We start from the raw sequence: 18874 nt of genomic DNA on the forward strand, positions 1-18874 counted from the left end.
CAGCGACAATTTTTTTTTTTTTTTTTTTTTTTTTTTTGTGGTTGATTCTAAGTTGCACTCGTATTCTAATAAGTTGGTAATAACTGTGCCACTCCCCAAGCAAAGCACTATACGCTCCTGACACTTCACTAGCATAAATTTTTTTGGCTTCTCGTTTGGACGACTCATTCTTGCATAAATACTTTGTAATTTCTCTTTGGAAGCTTACCCATTGAAAACGTAGAATCTGAAACACCGTCAATTTCTTTTTTTTCTTGTCAAAGATGATCGTTGGAAGTGTATAAAGTATAAACTTTGCAATGAATAAATGAAGAAGATGAAAAATAAGTGAGCAATTTATCGTCGAGAATTTGTACTTGTTTATTTATTGATGGTAGTTGGTTGTTTTGCATTCAAAGGAAAAATTACAAAATCAATAATATTGACTGATTGTTAATTGGTGATATTAATGTTCTAAACGACCCTAATATATAAAATAAATATCATTAAAAGCACTGTGACAAATAAAAATTCGCATTCCAAGTACTTAGACAATACACAAATCATATGTGACATGTACATATAGTTCAACACACACAAAAATCAGATAGTCATTTCTTTATTCCTTTCAAATCTTCACTCGGTTCGATGTTCATTTCATTCTGTTATACCATTAACATACTTTCTTCCTCCTTTCTTAAAATTCGTACAGAAAAAACCTCATTTGATGGGAACCTCTCGTATAATTAATAGTGTCAAGAGACAATTGTCTTCATAAGATTTGGTTCCACTTCTCATTATGCATAATGCACGAAAAGTTTCGACACAACCATATACCATAGTAAAAAAAAAGAAGATAAACATAAACTAAATGAGAGAGCTCCAACTAGGAAATAAGACTCATGGTGCAGAAACCAAAATGACAGCTCATCTTCTCATATTCTAAGCTTCAATCAAGTAGAGAAGGACTAAGGAGCCTCTCAAAACAAATGGGGAATCAACGCGTAGGTACAAACATTATGGTTCGAAAGATTTGGAAAGACATCAACATAAATGAGCAGACAGTGCATAGGTAGGCGAAGGACAGTTTTGAGGTGCTCAAGAGGTCACAGCTGATCCCTATAAAGATTCAATAATGCATCATAAGGCCATCTTGAAGGCTTTCTCAAACTCTGACACATGGAAGGAAGTTTTCTCTGGGCCCTTAAGCTAATCTCAGACACATGTGTATGCGAAGTAGTGTGAGCTAGTAATGATTAAAAAAAAAAAAAAGTAGTTTGGATGTTGAGATCTCTCTCTCAAGCAAATAAGATATACAGTTGATGAAATGCATAAAGAAGATATTCCCAGCTGATGAAAGACAGCAGATACAAATGAAGATGGTGGGGGGGTATCGGGCCCAATGAAACAACTGCTATTACCTCAGATTAAGTAACTAAAATGTAGAGCACTACATCAAAAAGTGCTTGTTTCATAAAAGAGTCGATTTCATCATCAAAATTTTTACAAGAATGCGAGAATTAGACAGGAATGGGCAAACCCTTCTTCGCCATGCTATCAAGAATTTCATTGAGAGCCTGGCACAAGCCAAATATCTGCCAGCACAAATTAAATGTTAGCCCATGGATCTCGGTAAAACGTAAACTGAATATGGACTAGGTACAAATCTAAACTCGAAGAGCAAGAATTCTAGGACCTTTCTTAGTGGACTGGAAATTAAATAACGACAGTTTAGCAATTCTAACTAGCGAATCAAGGATAGCAAATTCCTGACCCTTTATCGAGCTTTTGGGACTTGATCATGTGTCTCAGTAATTAAGGTATCATAGCTCAAGCCTCCAAAGCTCGAGGCATGGTTGTTGCTTGGAGAGCCAAGATACATTGCTTAAACGTCAACTGTTAAAGCACAGTGGTCTAGCTCAAAAGCTCAACCGATGTGTGGCTTGAGATTTTAAAGAGGGTAAGCTTGAGACATACATGGATTTGGGAAAAAGTAATATACTACTACGAATTAATGGTAAAAGGATCCAAAATGGCTGTAAAACATGTCTTCAAATTATATGACTACAGGAAAAATATTTGTATCCCAAGTCATTCTTGTGCATCCACTAATGTCTTGTCTTCAAAACATATATTTGTTGTTCAAGATATATAGTATTTGCAAACTTTAACAGATGCATGCACCAAATCCAACTAACCCTACTCAATGATGAATAGCATGCATTACCTGTTGATCCCATTGCTGCAATTCCTCGGCGTCATCCTCAAAATGTATAAAAGCTTCGACCTGGCAAAGTTTGTTGTTGAATAATAGAATTGCTAATTACTAGATCTTAGAACAAAGAACCAGATAAAAAGGGGTTGATAACTGACTACCAAAAATCAAATAACTTTAAAACAAAATAAAGAGAAAACTCACCAACGAAACAATATGATTTAAAATTAATTAAAAGTCCAGTTTTACCTGATCAATAGAACCCCTCATCCTATCTTCACATATCATTCGAGAAGCTATTTTCTCAGCCTGCCAAAAGATTGAAGCTTTAGTAAACACTATAGATTATGTGAACTGTGAATTGATTTTTAAAAAGGAGATGGTATTAAGAAAAAGTACTACTCCTACTATTTATGGCTTCAGTCTCTCAAAACCAGTTGATTTCAATGTGGTAGAATTTAGCAAGTCACTGCCTAATAGGCATATGAAAAATAGCACTAAATGCAGAAAAGCACCCAAAATATCACATTTTAAAATAAGCTTTTCGCTTTGCTAAGTACAAAAGATAAAAAGTCTCCAACTCAAGAAAGTTGAAATATGAATCAAATTTGCCTATTACTTTAGATCTCTAATTCAACAAAGTAATAGCATCATTTTTAGTTGGAGATAGAAGAGAACCTTTTGAGGAGCAATGCCCAACAATGTGCCCAACTCTTCAAAACTGTACAACATACTCAAGGTCAACCACATTATACAAACCCGAAGAGATTATATAATCAGCATGTTCAGGCAACAGAATGGATCCAAAGACATGTCCACCCACCTAATATTTGTATAGAGTTTGCTAGCACTAAGGAGATTATGCTCAATCATGGCTCGATCAAGAACAGTAGAATTGTCAGGCAAAGTTGCTTTCTGTCAGCATTCAGAATCACATGTAAAGATTGTTAAAAATATAACAATAAATGAACTTGAAAATGGAATGGATGTAAACTCTTTAATGCACCTACCTGATGCGGCTTCAGTTCTTCAGAAAACGCATCAATTTCAGGTTTTCTCAAAATTCTCTCCAGATATACCTAAGGAATTTTGATATCAGGATTTAACTGACAGTTTATATTTGAGTGTGTCCCTACTATGTTAGGCACCAACTGTGCTCTCGAAACAATTTTTGTTGAGAAAGAGTCAGCACAATCAAGAATGAATAGATTACCTTCTGCAAGATTGGATAAATCTTTAGCTTAGAACACCGTTCATCCTGGTTGAATTGAAACAATGAATTAAGTTTAAACGTAATGTATGATCCTTGACACTAATATGACTAATAGGTGTGCCATTTGCAGTGGAGAATGTATAATAACATCATACAGGGCGATAAATATGAATAATCATGTGTGTATTTGAATGACAGATAGCACATATATCATAAAGAAGTCAATGCACTTCCTTTTTCAACAGATAAACAAGTACAAAGTAAGTTATGCAATACAATTATGAGAAAATGCATTAATTCAATGAGTGCGTAATTTAGCAGAGGGGACATTTGGACAAGAATCTAAAGACCAAAAATGATACAATAAGAATCTTCATAGTCAATCAGCAGAATCCAGACAAGTATTCCACGTAAGCATTTCTATACCTTGTAAAGGGTTGCAAGAACACGAGAACGACGAGGCCCAGCAGCTGCCAAAATTGTGCAGGTCACAGCAGCAGCTAAAGCTTGCTCCAGTGCTTCTTCATCGATCTCTCTGCAATATATTCATAAGCGTACAATAATCTCGTAAGACTCTCAAGTGGAAATGCAAAATATTTCTAAGAGAAAAATATGCAAAGATTCACATTCAAACACACTCAGTCACAGGTCACACCCAAAAAAATTGTTATAAACCAAATCATATTCAGAGGAAAGAAAACAGAAATATACCGAGTTGTGACTGCATTTACATTATTTAAGAGAGAGGATGGCTAAGCTTAGCCAAAACATAAGGATTTCAAACTTCTCAAAAATGCAAAACATTAGGTGATTCTCTTTGACAATGATAACTGTTAAAGGGGTCATTAAGATAACATATTTTATCTGCTTACTCCAATATAAATAGCCACAAGTTGAAAGCTCCATTCATTCAGAACAATTGAGCTTAAAATTATGATTGACAGGGAAATGGTGAGGCAAACTGAGATGGGCCAAAGAAGACAGCATGCCCAAAACACAATTTTATAAACTAACACAACATGAAGAGCAGCGCGACAAAGGCAACCCGTCCTTCTCATTGACGACCACAGGAGAAAATTAAACAATCACTCTGTCATCCATCATTAAAAGTTTAAGATTATGTTAAAGACAACAAAGAAGACGACTATACACTACAGGTGTGGGAGTAGGAACTAAATGCAGTGCTACAAAATTGTCCTGTGTGGTTGATATCGATACACAAGTTGCTGTCAAGGTTTAGAATATTTGATTGTTTATCTTTTGTGGATCGTGTGGAATAATAGTGTACCGAAATTACTCATACTTACTCATCTCCGATTTTCCGCTTTTCAATTTGGGATATGTCATAATGCCGTAGTGCAGCTTCCAGAAACTTCCTTTTTAGATCTAGAATCCTAGCATAACAAACCTGAGAAATAAAATGAACATTATAACCAGAATGTTGACATATCAAATTACCAACACAGCACAGCCAAATAGTAACCTTGTATTGTAAATTCAGTACTTCCTGCTGACTGTTGCTAACCAAAAAAGAAGCTTTGTTTATAAAAGCTTCAGCATTAACGGCGTCATCATCCTATAACAGAAGAAACAAGAGTTCATAAATTGGGTCCATGATGATTGATAGACAATAAATTCCAATAAGTGAAATCTCAAAGACATAGCTTCATTAATAATCCCATTCAAGTTACAATCAATATCTGATTGAACATTTTATGATTGTGAAGAATGTCAAAGAATGAAGACACAGAATAAAGGAGACCTACCTCGAGGTAAAGACGAGCAATTTGGACACATTTTGTAAGCCTGAATGTATCATCAATCACTCTACCAATTCAGAGAATGAGCACAAGTAAGAATTTCCAAAAGCATTCTGCCAAGTATGCTTAGTAGTGATTCAAGAGCGAAATCTGCAAGCAAACCTCATCCCAGAATCTAGGTCAATGCCACTAAGCATCTGTGCAGCTTTTGACCATTGTTGTTCCGATTCATACAATTCAGCCAGCTTTTCTCTGATTATCAAAACCTGAAATGGTTGCAAAAGTTAATGGGCAAATAATAAATCAAAATGAGAGCACAGGTTGAAAATAAAATGACCAGCTAACAGAAAAGTGAGAGACAAAAAAAAAAGTAATCATTACAGAGTTAGTAGATATGAATTACGAACTACCATCTATCAGTCGCATGTTATACTGTGCTTAATTGCTTTATCTACGGGGCCATGTGGTTACAAACCAGCAACACTAAATGATATTGCATTCCTCTTTGTTTGACATGCTACAAGCCTAAAAACTAAAAGCATTGATGGTACATGCTTCATTTCTAAGCCATAAGAGCATACTCTATTGCCTTGGAAAATTTTTATCAATCATCTGGAGGGGATTCAAAAAATTAAAAGATGTGGATCAATGAGAAGGTATTTAATGAAGTGCAATCTTTCAAGGATAAAGTCTACACCAATCATCCAAAAAGAACTAGAAATTGAGTACTGTGACTTGAATACTTGAATATAACGATTAAGTGCATCAAGCAATCAAAAAAGCGAATCACATACAGTGAATGATCAGGTAAGCGATTTATCTTTTTGTCTTTTGTTTCTTTAATTTATTTATTTCAATAGGTGAAGGGTTGTCGTGTTAATTTTGTTCATTTGGATATGAGGTGGTATACGAGGTAATCACATATGTATGGGTAGTAAAAGATGGAGTATTTTATTTGACTCTGTTAATAACATACTATGCCCCCTCCTATACATTGTATACAAACTTCCATTCACTTTCTCCCTGCAGTGTCCCATATTTAGCAAAAACGAGTTCCCTTCAAGTGACCAAAATTGGCCTACGCAAACTTGGTATGAAGGAAGTGGGTCAGACAAGGCTGAAGAGCACAAACAGGTTATACAATAATGTTTTCCCACTGAAACTAGCATGAAAAAAAATCTTGCATCTAATCATAGAGAACAGTAATGAGACAGTATAGAATGTGAAGTCTGTGCTTAAAGGTCCCATTACTAAAACAACTAGTAAGTGATCAGTATGCCAATGCAATAACTCAACTACTTCAGTTTTGTTGTTTCTACTCCCTACAGTTGCTCTTATCTATAGAAACTCTCTTCATCTCGAGATGAAAAATGTAAGTGCTTATATTATTTCTTGCCACGTCTCGGAAGGACAGTAGAACCAACACTTGTTCACAATGAGAGGTGGTTCAGCATTAAGTTTCGATTGTTAGAAACTTTCTCTTTCTCCCTTTCCTCCAACTTCTTTCTTTTCTATGATGTCTATTCTTTTCTTTTCTAAACTAAACTTGTTTCTTATGGGCACAAACCTAAGCTGTTTATGTTTAAAACTAAACTACTGCTCTACGAACTAGCATTCTCAGTTAAAATATGCAAAATCATGGTATACAACTATTTTATTTCCTTTTGCCAACTCACAAATTCAAGACCAACACAATATAGTACTACTACAAAATACTTAGTATATAATCCAACACCAGCAATTTGCAAAATAAAGGAAGGAGTAAGTAGTAAGACAATAAAAACAAAAAAAATCTTTGAAAAATAACCTGTTCCTCAAACGAAACAACTCGGGGCTGGATCTGATTGAGGGTGTAATGGGAAATTTCCTTGTGAAACTCAGGTTCCAACCTTCCCAATTCCTGGGCAAATGCCTGCAGAAGCTGTCGCGAAACAACAAGCGGCACATCGTCGGATAGCACTGGAACACATACAAATTACCGCCCAAACAAATTTAAGTAAAATGTACTAGTAGTATGTAACCGTTAATTGATAGTCGAAAACAAAGAAAATAGAAAACGCAACTGTGGTGGACGAACTGTTTGGCTTGTAGCACATCGTTTGAGGAGAGAACGGTGGCGAGAATGTGCTTGTACTGTTCGATCTTCTGGCGTTGATCAGTGATTGCCGACGCACTGGCAAACGCGCTCTCCATCCGGTTTATTTTCTAAACAATGGCGTTCAAATTAACAGTAACAAACCTATACAATATTGTGAACTTGTCCAAATATGGAAACTCACAAATAATCTAAATTCAGATTGATTATGCAATTCACCCTATTTCCAGAAATTTAAAGTTGATTTGGCCTTTAGGAAATTGCCTCCAGGAATAAAAATCGGATTATATCTTGTTTTAAAATAATTAAAAACTATAGTACTAATATCTACTCCTAATATACGGAGTACTATAGTTCTTAGTTCTCATTTTAAATAAGATTTTCATTTGATCACCTCTGTATATATTAGCAATCTACTAAACAAGTTTACGTATTGATTATTTGATTTGATACATAAATTTTGATTGCTATTGATTCAGTCAACAAATTGTTGTCATTCTCACTCTTGTTTTTAAACTGGATTATATCTTGTTTTAAAATAATTAAAAACTATAGTACTAATATCTACTCCTAATATACGGAGTACTATAGTTCTTAGTTCTCATTTTAAATAAGATTTTCATTTGATCACCTCTGTATATATTAGCAATCTACTAAACAAGTTTACGTATTGATTATTTGATTTGATACATAAATTTTGATTGCTATTGATTCAGTCAACAAATTGTTGTCATTCTCACTCTTGTTTTTAAACTGTGAAGCGCCCCCCGTAATGTAGGAATTGATTGTCGGGCTTTTTCTATTTTGATCAAAAATAAGATAAAGTTTCCCGGAAGGGGCAACCTTTTTTTTTTTTTTTTTTTCTTTTGTGGCTTACAAATGTGGTAAAAACATTTCACTGTTTGAAAACGTTAAAAATCTGTGATTTTAGGTCCTTAGAAGTTAGAATTGACTTCTAGGAAACTAGATCTCTCTCCCTCTAGTAATTTGTAAATCATCTAACTTGGGCTTTCATTTATTGAGTTCAAATGGTAGGTTTTCTTATTGGGCTGATATTTACCCTAACTAGAACAGAACAGCCCAATTTTCATCATATAATACCTCTATCAGTGACCAAACCCAACAAGTTAAAAAATAATTGAGGAAATTAAATAGGTGATAGATTACCAATTTGAATTCGACAATTAATTTGGTGTTTAGGTGACATGTCATTTTCCATTTACGATATAATTTTTTTTTCAATATAACCTATTTTCTTGGCTTCAATTGATTTTCTATCTTATTCTTGATTGACTAGAGCTACTCGTAATTATCTCCACGTATAATGACTTATTGGACGATTTGGATATGATAATTTTTGGTTCATTGATGTAAACATAATTGGCATTTAATATAAGGCATTCAATTTTTTAATCTCTGCATAAATTCTCGAAACATTTTCCATGCTATGTCTGAATATGGGAGATGGAAAGCATATATTTTAATTTAAACTATGTGAAGGTGCAAATCACGAAAGATGCACTATGATAAAGTCTTAATCACACTAGTCCATTCCCATATTAAGCAAGGCTTATGGGAACACGAGCCCTTAATTAATTTAGTTGCTGCTTAAATTAATCGCTTCGATTAACGAGTAAGCATTAACATTTACTTAAGCGTACGTGCGAGATGCAAAAACGAGCCAATTTGTCAGATTTCCCAAACTTTATTGTCATAAAACAATATTAACCCAAAGTTAGAACAGTGATTGACCAGCTAGTGTGTTAGACTTAGATTAAATAAAAAAAGTTAGGGATAATTAAAATTATAGTAATTAAATAAATGATGTCGAGAATTGCAGGGGCAACAACGATGCCAACCACGAGACCTTCACGTGTGGCATGACTTTGTTGTTCACTACAACCCACATGAATTTTCTCAACTTTATTTATTTAATAAAGTACTATGTAATATACTAGCTAGGACTACTTATCACTTCATATACGCCTGGAATTCTTTGATTTAATTTTAAATTATATATCTGTGACTTGAGTTATTGTTCGACACTTCTCTTCATAATCTCTTAAATTTATTTCATTTATTGTGCGACACTTCTCATTAATTTTATAATAATATATATGAGAAGAGTTATAGTATTTGTGATCGTATGATTAAGTCACATATATATGTTGCATTTTCCTACGTAAATTAGAGATCTAGGAGAGTAATATACTATATATAATATATGTAATTATAAAACCGTGCTTCTGCTGATTGTCTTTGATGATAGCAACAAAGATGATTTAACAAACAAGAAAATAGGGTTGTGCGCACAATAATCAAGATTGACCTAATAAAATGGTGTGAAAATAAAAGCTGTTCTTGTTAATTAAAATTAGGGTTAATGTGCTGTCGTTAGTGAAATGGGAGGAACACGAGAGAAGGCAAGTGGATTAAAATATGTGTGTGTGTGTCAGATTAATAATATAGAATCCTATCACTTAATTGGATTTTGAGCTGTTAATTTGTATGAGTACTAATAAAAAAATAGTAACCGATAACTAAAAATCTTAAATATTCCTTCCACAAATGAATGTTGCTTCTTTTTATCTAGCATAAATTGTGATTGAATTTCATTAACAGGTACAATCACCTTTTTATTATTACTGAGTGCTGCCGATTTTTATGCATGTAAATATGTATAATTCGTGGTTAACAATTTTAACCTTTAGCTCAAGATTAACATATAATTAATGACTGATGCAAAAGGGTATGAGTAATTTTGATAGGTCCTTGCTGGAATGAGTAATTTTCTGTATTCAAGATTTATAGTACTACTATTATTTGTATATATAACAAAAATCAATATAATTGATAGAATTAATCGAATTAATTGAAACAATCGTGGTCCGATGTAGACATGCATGAAGCAAATTCATTTATCGTCGGAGAGAATTAACATTTGACCTATACCCTATTGAGTATAGAGCTATGGCTACATCAAGTTCATGATTTAAGTGTGATTTTTCCACATAAATGCTCACTCATATGCTACTTCACATGACATGATTGTCGCCTTATGAAAGCAAATAATAAAGTAAGTATACATATATTTTGTTAAGTAGGATTTCAACTACTGAATCACAATACTTGTCCCTGTTGTTTGCCTGTTGGTTTAATTAGATACAACCAATATCTATATATAAGTACAAAATTAATAATAATACAAATAAATCACGAATTAAGAATCTAAGTATATATTATATGAATATAGACAAATAGGTCCAAACAAGTACTCTTATCCTCAACATATTGTAATATAAATATAATTTATAATTAATCATGGAATAAATGGCCGACCCAAGGTTGGTTGGTTAACCCTACTACGCCTATATGTCAAGGATAATATTATTATTGCTTCAGAATCGCACCACAATTTTATTCACTGATTTTTTAATTAATTAGTTTATTAATTTTAGTTTTTTGATTTATACTATAAATGTATATGAATCATAATGGCAATGGAGACTAGTGAATGAACCCCCACGGGGTAGCCTCACCAGTCAAGGGAAAGTTGATTTCTTGTGATGATAATTCAAAATTAATTTCAACCTTGTTATCATATCTATATACATGTAGTAAATACTACATGCGAGGTTCATAATCGTTTGAAACTCTCATTTAGGAATATATACAATATTTTAAATTAATACTCCATGAGCCAGTTAGTTTTATAGGATAAATTTTTTGAATAGTTTAGATCTTGGCCTTTTGATTTGGTTACAAACTCGACTTATTATGAATTTTGATTATTCTCAATTTATTATGGGATTTGGAATTTTGGATCCCAGCTATGGAGAGAAGCACAACAAAATTATATTATACTACTCATTATCAAATATTTAACTCCATTTATTTTGATCATATGTTTAAATAAAACTTCAGTCGCCTATTGAAGATCCACTTCAATGATTACGATGTCGACAAAGTGCCACCAATTCCATCCGACGAACGGCAAGAAGAATTCTTACACACCAAATGAAGACAATGAGAAGTATAGAATTCATTGGAGGAGACGAAGGTATTAATACGTCGATGTGTCCGAAGACCCCTTGATCGACAACGAGCAAAGGATCTGAATATTCATGGAGATGGTCACTGAAAACACACCGCAATGAAACCGCACAAGGGCCGGGTGTAAAAAGGTGTCTCCCAATTCCCAGCTACATCACAAATTTGGAATTTCGGCTGAAATTTGGAATGATAATTTCTCAGATGAATAATAGAATTTAAATTTAAAATACTAGGATATGTGGTGTGGTAAATGATATGAGTAGTATAATAAGGTGCAATATATATACACAGTGGGCAAAAAAATGTGAAGGAAGGAAGGAAGCGAGGGGCCCATAAGGGAACAGTGTGGCGAGATAGGGGGCACTTCACGCCCTTTGATGCCCCATCGCTGCCTCTTTACTCGACCACTCACCCTATAAATCAACCCCTTCCCTCTCTCTTCTTTCTCAGAATATCATCAATCATTCACACCACCAATTCCAAACTCTCTCTCTCTCTCTCTACAAAATTATTAAAATCAAGATCAATAAATCAAGATGAAGATGAGCAGCAGCAGTAGCAAGAGAAGAATTTCGAGCAGCAGAGGAGGCTTCCTAAGAGAACAAAGGGCAAGACTTTACATCATTAGACGATGCGTAGTCATGCTCCTTTGCTACCATGACTGATCATCCTCTTCTGCTTCCATCTACATTATTGTAAATACAATCCTTCACAATTTTGTAACTGCCCTTTTTGTAGCTATCAATTCAAATTAATTATTTTTTCTATTTTATATGCTCTCATTTATTTTACATTCCTATCAATTCCAAGAACTTGGACATCTTTTTTACAATTGGGACTACTTTTTCAAGATTTCAATCAGCTGGGAATTCTTGAAGATTTCTCAAGTCATTTCCGTCTTCTTGGTTTTGCTTCTACTTTGGTCAGCTATTGAATCAAGACATTTAGCCACTATTAATTTAACTAATTACCTACAAAGCCAAATGAAGATTTTCTTGATTTTGCTTTTACTTTGTTCAATTATTGAATCATGACATTTAGCTTTTACTAATTTAACTAATGCTAGTACTCTAGCTAGGTAAGTCTTTTTTCACTAGTGGAAGTGGAAGCTAACTTCTACCAAATGATTAATTAGATCGCCGCAAACGGCAATATTAGTATCCCATGATCTCCTTGAAAATTTTGTTAAAAATACAACTTTAAAAACTAGTAAAAGTTATTTATCAATACAGTAATATCAATTCCTAATATTGAATCAGAAACTAACGGTACTTTCACATGTTCTACTTTTAAGTGCTACATTTTTTTTTTGGGATATACCTTTTATTTTTCTTTCACTTTATTCTTTCTAGTATCTACTTTACTCACAAAACAACATAATATAAAATTTCGTGTCGAATTAAAAGTGCTCCACGTAGAATGAGATGGAGGAAGTAGTTTATAATGTCAACTTATAATATTAATAAATATATGGACTACTAATATAATTTTATATTTCAGCTTTAAAAAGAATTTTGAAATGAACCATCTCCTATATACCTATATATACACACACTTATAACCTTAGCCACAAAGCTTATTCCTAAACTTTATATTATATTATTATTATTATTATTATTATGCACATTATTATAAGAATTACTACTAATTAACTAAACTTTGTATCTGGTTAATGGCAAAAAGTAACAATACGAAATTAGGGAATTCTGATGATGGCAAAAATTCTTTTTTGATTGGTCAAACTCTTTTTCCAACACTGTTTTTAGGCACGTCTGTGACTGTATGAGCATGCCTTAATCAAATCCTTTTAGTAAGAAATAAATGGTGCTTTATTATCATTAATCATTTGATCGCCGCTAATTAAAGCAGAATGACGTGCTTAAAGATAAGATATAGTGTAATTATTGTTAGAATTATTTATACAGTTGTTGCTTTCGCTGATTATTGGATGTTAGTTGACATATAACTGTCTTAGCTTTAAACGTAGTTGTTAATCGTCGAGATAATCTTGTTTGTAATTTTCTTACAAAGATAGTCTTGTTTTATTTCATTGTCTTCAACCAAACAACATGAATATCTTTAATTTGTGTGTGCGCGTTTATGTGCTCCTCCAACTAAGTATATAAATCCAGGCAAGCTGTTGAACTGAAAATATATAAATACAAGTACTATATTCGGTCAAACTGCAATAAATAATTTTTTTCCAATTCATTTCAGGCTTAATATATATGGAGTATATGCATGTGTAGGAATAGAAAATGACTAACATCAGCTGTTTGCACGGTGCCACGGCCAATCGGTTCAGGGGATGAATTAGTAATTTAAAATAATAGATATTTCAAATTTTAGAGGTAATATTTTAAATTAATTTTTGTATCCATGGCTCACTCATGACAAGTGACAAAGGCAAGATTTTGACGTTTGGACATGAAAAAAGAAAAATATTGGCTTCACCACTACTAACAACTATGGTATATTAGCGTCGACATTTCCGGGAGTACTGTGGGATATCACTCGGTATTTTTGTCGCCGAAGGCAGCTTCACGTAGATGATAGTGATTAATATGTGTAATGAGTGAAAAATATTTGGGAACGAGGATGTGGTTGACATACGAATATTTTCGTATTGACATCTAACATAGGCTGCATGTTGACATAGTTAGCCGTTGACAATTAGCAACTGGTCACGTCCCTTGCGATGATATAGTTAGTATAAAAGTTAGTAGTACTAAATTTATTGAAAAATATTTAAATTACCAAATTAATATCACTAAGTTTTATTCAAAATCATTGGGTCCATAAACCAATGCCCTTTAATTTGTACTGTGCCCGTCAAATGTCAATGCTCATATATGACTCACTTATATCCGAGAATTGTGACTTTATTTCATAATAATTGTCAAGCCACAAGTGAAATGTATGTACCACTAAACCAAATACAAAATATTTTTAGATCAATCCACGCAGTGATATTTTCTCAATATATAACTAAAAAATTGCAATATTTTTGTGTTATATAGTAGGAGTAGTATGTGATTTCATTTTCAAAGTTGAGTAGAAAAAAGTTAAGAGAAGGAATGATGAGAAAAGAGAGTGGGGGTTGTACTAGAGAAAAAGTAGTGGGTGTCGGCCGATAATTAAATGTTGGCATCTAAGGTAAGGAGGAAAAATGAGAAATAAAGTTGAAAGGTCCAAACAGCATACCCACCTTCCCGACATAATGCGATGAGTCAAATTTGCAGCCTTATCTCCCCCACGTGCATTTCCCACCCATTCTCTCTCAACAATCTTCATCTTCAACATTCCTATACGATTCTTCTACTTTGTATATACTTATTCCCATCGATCTGATTTTTGCATTGAGTGAAACTTTACAAGAGATTTGACTTGCTTTTGTTGTTTTTACCTAATTAAGTATCGGTAATTTGAGTCAGTATATGACCGTGAGGTAAATAATTAAGGGATTACAGTAGTGTGTCATCAAATACTAACTAATTTATAATTATAACTAATAACTAATAACAATTTTGTAGGTTAAAAATATTAACACAAACATATAAATTTATCAATATTTTTGTATTGATAAACTTATGTCTTTGTGTTGATCATTTTCATACAAAGAATTGAAAGTTATTAGTTATTACTGTAAATTAGTTAGTAAACTAACGCAACCATTTATTATTATCTTTAGAAAAATCTATAGTTTTGCACTAAAGATGCTTGTTGATAATTTGACATGTTAAACAAGCTAGGAGAGCTTCTAATAATGTTTTAGAAAAAAACTGAATTGCACATGGCTCTCTAGCTGGATTCAATAAACTAATTAATCATGCAAGAGTCACCTATTGAAATTTGAAACACGTTGAAGAAGCCTATAAATATAAATTAACACCTCTATAATATTGATAGCTAGATATAAAAATATAAGGAGTATAAATAATTAGTAACAAGGTTCTCTTCTTATACACGTGCTAAACCACAATCGAATTAAAATTCGCAAGTAATCCACTCATAGATTTTTTTAAAATTCTATTTAACATCTATCTTAAACTTGAAATTGGAGATTTTCAAGGACGCATAGAAAAAACGATTTATACATTGTACAGGTACATTACGACCTACTAATATTTTCAGCATTTCACTACATATACACATAACATGGAGTACTATAAACATTCGAATCACCACTAATTTCGATCAGAATATGCCCAAGTTTTTCAAAACAATATTGGCTCGAGTGTTGCTCTATTAAAACTGAGATTATACCCAAATTTTCCAGGCGAATCATGTCCCTTTACTAAAATATTCATAATATTACCAGTAGTCGCAACGCAGTTGGCAGCGCGGAGCTGTGGCGACCATGAGGTCACGGGTTCAAACCCCGCCACCCGCTCGGAGACTTTCGGCCTTAATCCACAAGCTCGGTCGAGCAGGATTAGTCGGATTCGTTAGGTACCTGTGGTAAAAACCCAAAAAAAAAATATTCATAATATTAGCTAGATAAATAGTTACTACTATTAGATTGTTCGCGTTTAACTTCCATGACACATATACTTGTCTACTACTACTACTATTTATAATTTCCATACCAAACACTTATCTTAACCACTACTTTTTTAATAATAAAAATTATGTTAATCCAACAAAGTAATTTATAAGCTATCATAAAATCAAATTTCGACCTGCGTTTTATATATTCTAACTAATGCATGACTTGGAAGTACTGGTTCAAGTCAACATTATCCCAATTAATGACATAACATTTTTAAGGGAAATAACTAATACTAATATATATTGATACTACAATAAGAATACCATGAACTCGTTATCATATGGAATGGTAGTTTTGTAAAAATCAATGCCGAAGCACTAACAAATAATTATATCTACCACCCCTCCACCAAAATAAGACAAACAAATTTTCCAATTAAAATTAAGAGCAAATAGTCAATCAAGCACTTAGTATTTTCCACTTAACAAATAAACAAATATTAGACTCTTAACACTAGTGCTAAAATGTAGGGATTCAACGCCCAAATCAAGATTATTTTTTCCTATAACCTTTACCAACTTGGAGCATTATTAATGTCCAGTCATTTAATTTATCAACCCAAATTTAATCAGGTATAAGTATAACGATGGCTGACTCATCAAATATAATTAATTAGAATTTTAGTGTAAAGTCAAATTGCAAAATTAAAGAATTTGGTAGAAGTATGTTTTATTAATATTATATTATAAATATGCATACACTGTCCAATTATTAACAACATTATGTTTTACAATAATATATATAATACATATATGGAGTATAATTAACTGACACAGACCCAACTACATAATTGTCAGATTGATGTAGTAGCCCAGCATGCTGATTCATTTCTAGATTTTGTCCTTGGTTCATTGATAGTATTATCTACATTTTGTCACTTTTCGAAATTTTTTTCTTGTAATTTGGGGCCACTCACTAGGGTCGAACCCACGCTTTCCAATTCTGATTCATGCTTGACTAGATACTTGAACTTTATCCATAAATTTAGGCTTTGTTATAGTTGGAGGTTTATAACATGCTTAATAATTTTTTATGTCATCATTAGATTTTATTTGGTACAAATCTCAGTCAAAATATGTTAATTTAGATATCACATGCCTCCTACATTCTGTATTTCATATAATAAACCGTTGTTGTCATTTAATAAATTATATATACATGTGCTAATATCAAAATCCTAGTGCTATATTCAACTTCACTACAAGTCCATAATATATCGAATTAAATTATGAAAAATTCTAATACAAGTCCAGAATATATCGAATTAAATGATATAATTAGAAACCCTTGATGAAATTCTAATTGCAATCAATAAATTAAGAGTAGATGAAAGTGATAAACTCTAATTTAAGTGGATGTACTGTACATCTAAATATAGCATTAATGACATAAAGTAGTACTCATAAGTCAAGAATGAAGGGTGCAATCAATTAGTACCTCTTTTCTACTGAAATCATGATCAAAAGAAAAATGATTGGCATACATACATAATTTAATCTGAATCTAATATCTATGAGCTCCAGCTGGAGGCAGCAACCAGGTTGTTTGGAGCGCAATTATTTCCAAATAAAATGATTTTTGGATAAGAGAAAAACAACCCTCGTGATGAACGAAATTCAAATAAAACACGGGGCCATGGTTATCACATACATGATACAACAGGTGCCCCAATTTCATTATCTACAAAAACTATCTATATATGTGATTGATGAAATTGAGGATGCTGCTAAGCGACATTTGGATTGATACAGTCAGTTCCCCATCACGCAATCATGCTATCCATGAATTTTGCATTTTCTGCACAATTATTTTTCTACAGGTTCATCATTTTTTATATGATTTCAAACGTGCACATCTGTCATTGCATTACATATATCTCTAAATTATATTTTCATTATTATTATTATTATTATTATTATTAATTCATACCGTATTAGATTTGATATGTCCGATCAAAACCGACCCCAAATAATTTCCCAACCAAAATTACAATCATCAGTTTTGAAGAGATATCTTTGTGATAACTCGAACCAGAGACCTTTGATCTCAAGCATTAACCTCTCTACCGTTTGGCCAATTCACACACACTTTGTTGGTTTGAATTTGGATTGCATTCACCCCTACTCACGGCTATAATATGAATTCTATATTTGTAAAAGAATTAATTGCCTTTAAAATCAAGTAGTTTAATTAAGTTCTAGTTTATCCCACTCCTATCAAATTTTGAATAACAAATCATAAAGTTTCAAAAATTCTCAATTGTCCCATTGACCAATTTATTTTGTTTTAACACCTCTCAAAAAGATTTCGTTTAGTCGTCCATGTTATCACATTAACACACATTTATATCAATATTTATCGGCGCCACCAAAAAATTTAAATATATTCATCAATTTAGCATCAAATTTACCCCCAAAAATGATATCATTAGACAATGAGATTTTTTAAAACTTTACAAAACTAGAATTTAACAAAATTTCATGCTTTTATACGCAGTTAACTCTTTATAAAGTAAATCAATTAAATTAAATATTTTATTTGAATAATTGAACACGTCATGAATATTTCAGCCCACACACTAATCATCCAATCAAATAAATGTCACTCCAACTTTAAATTAATTATTTAATCATTCTTCAATCCTCATCTAGTAATTAGTCCACAAAACTAAACTATATGACCAATAAATATATAGAGCATCATTTTCAAAGACAAATGCTCTCTTATCTCTAATTAATTCCATAATGAAAATCATGGTACATATATTTGGGCTGAATTGGCTCCAGATCTGTTGACCCGACGAAAACTGATCGGGCCGGCCCTTGCAAACTAGAAAATTTTAGAATCCGTCCACTTTCACTGGGTTGTGGGATATAGGACTGGTAGCCAGAAAAAAGTTCTTCCTCAAAACCGGGCCGGGCCGATCATTTCGACAACTTCACATGTTAAATTCAAATATCGCATTTTATCAATAATGTGCCTGGAACTGTCTATATTTCCCCAGAGA

The 18874-nt window shown here is 32.7% G+C and overlaps 2 protein-coding genes across 2 annotated transcripts; one reads left to right on the forward strand and one right to left on the reverse strand.

The window, feature by feature from the left end:
• Positions 1–1277: 1277 nt before the first annotated feature.
• On the reverse strand, positions 1278–7484 carry LOC125215705 (COP9 signalosome complex subunit 4-like). Its single transcript, XM_048117217.1, has 14 exons — positions 7231–7484; positions 6975–7126; positions 5330–5433; positions 5174–5234; positions 4891–4983; positions 4715–4815; positions 3834–3942; positions 3408–3452; positions 3205–3273; positions 3018–3109; positions 2873–2915; positions 2444–2503; positions 2207–2266; positions 1278–1574 (listed from the first exon to the last, which is right to left on the reverse strand). The coding sequence occupies exons 1-14, from the start codon at positions 7358–7360 to the stop codon at positions 1500–1502; spliced, it is 1194 nt and encodes a 397-aa protein (XP_047973174.1). The 5' UTR covers positions 7361–7484; the 3' UTR covers positions 1278–1499.
• Positions 7485–11748: 4264 nt separating this feature from the next.
• On the forward strand, positions 11749–12082 carry LOC125217043 (small polypeptide DEVIL 6-like). The gene has a single exon (XM_048118868.1). It carries the CDS (start codon positions 11852–11854, stop codon positions 11978–11980), a length of 129 nt encoding a protein of 42 aa, XP_047974825.1. The 5' UTR covers positions 11749–11851; the 3' UTR covers positions 11981–12082.
• Positions 12083–18874: the final 6792 nt, after the last annotated feature.

This window comes from Salvia hispanica, chromosome 3 (assembly GCF_023119035.1).
Source record: "Salvia hispanica cultivar TCC Black 2014 chromosome 3, UniMelb_Shisp_WGS_1.0, whole genome shotgun sequence".
NCBI classification, from domain to species: domain Eukaryota; kingdom Viridiplantae; phylum Streptophyta; class Magnoliopsida; order Lamiales; family Lamiaceae; genus Salvia; species Salvia hispanica.

Excerpts from the sequence above, each read along its gene's own strand:
- LOC125215705 (XM_048117217.1), bottom strand. The coding sequence starts at position 7,360 with ATGGAGAGCGCGTTTGCCAGTGCGTCGGCAATCACTGATCAACGCCAG. Across the intron at positions 5,434-6,974 it reads TTGTTTCGTTTGAGGAACAG|GTTTTGATAATCAGAGAAAA; the intron begins GTTATTTTTCAA and ends CAACCATTTCAG. Across the intron at positions 4,984-5,173 it reads TTGCTCGTCTTTACCTCGAG|GATGATGACGCCGTTAATGC; the intron begins GTAGGTCTCCTT and ends CTTCTGTTATAG.
- LOC125217043 (XM_048118868.1), top strand. The coding sequence starts at position 11,852 with ATGAAGATGAGCAGCAGCAGTAGCAAGAGAAGAATTTCGAGCAGCAGA.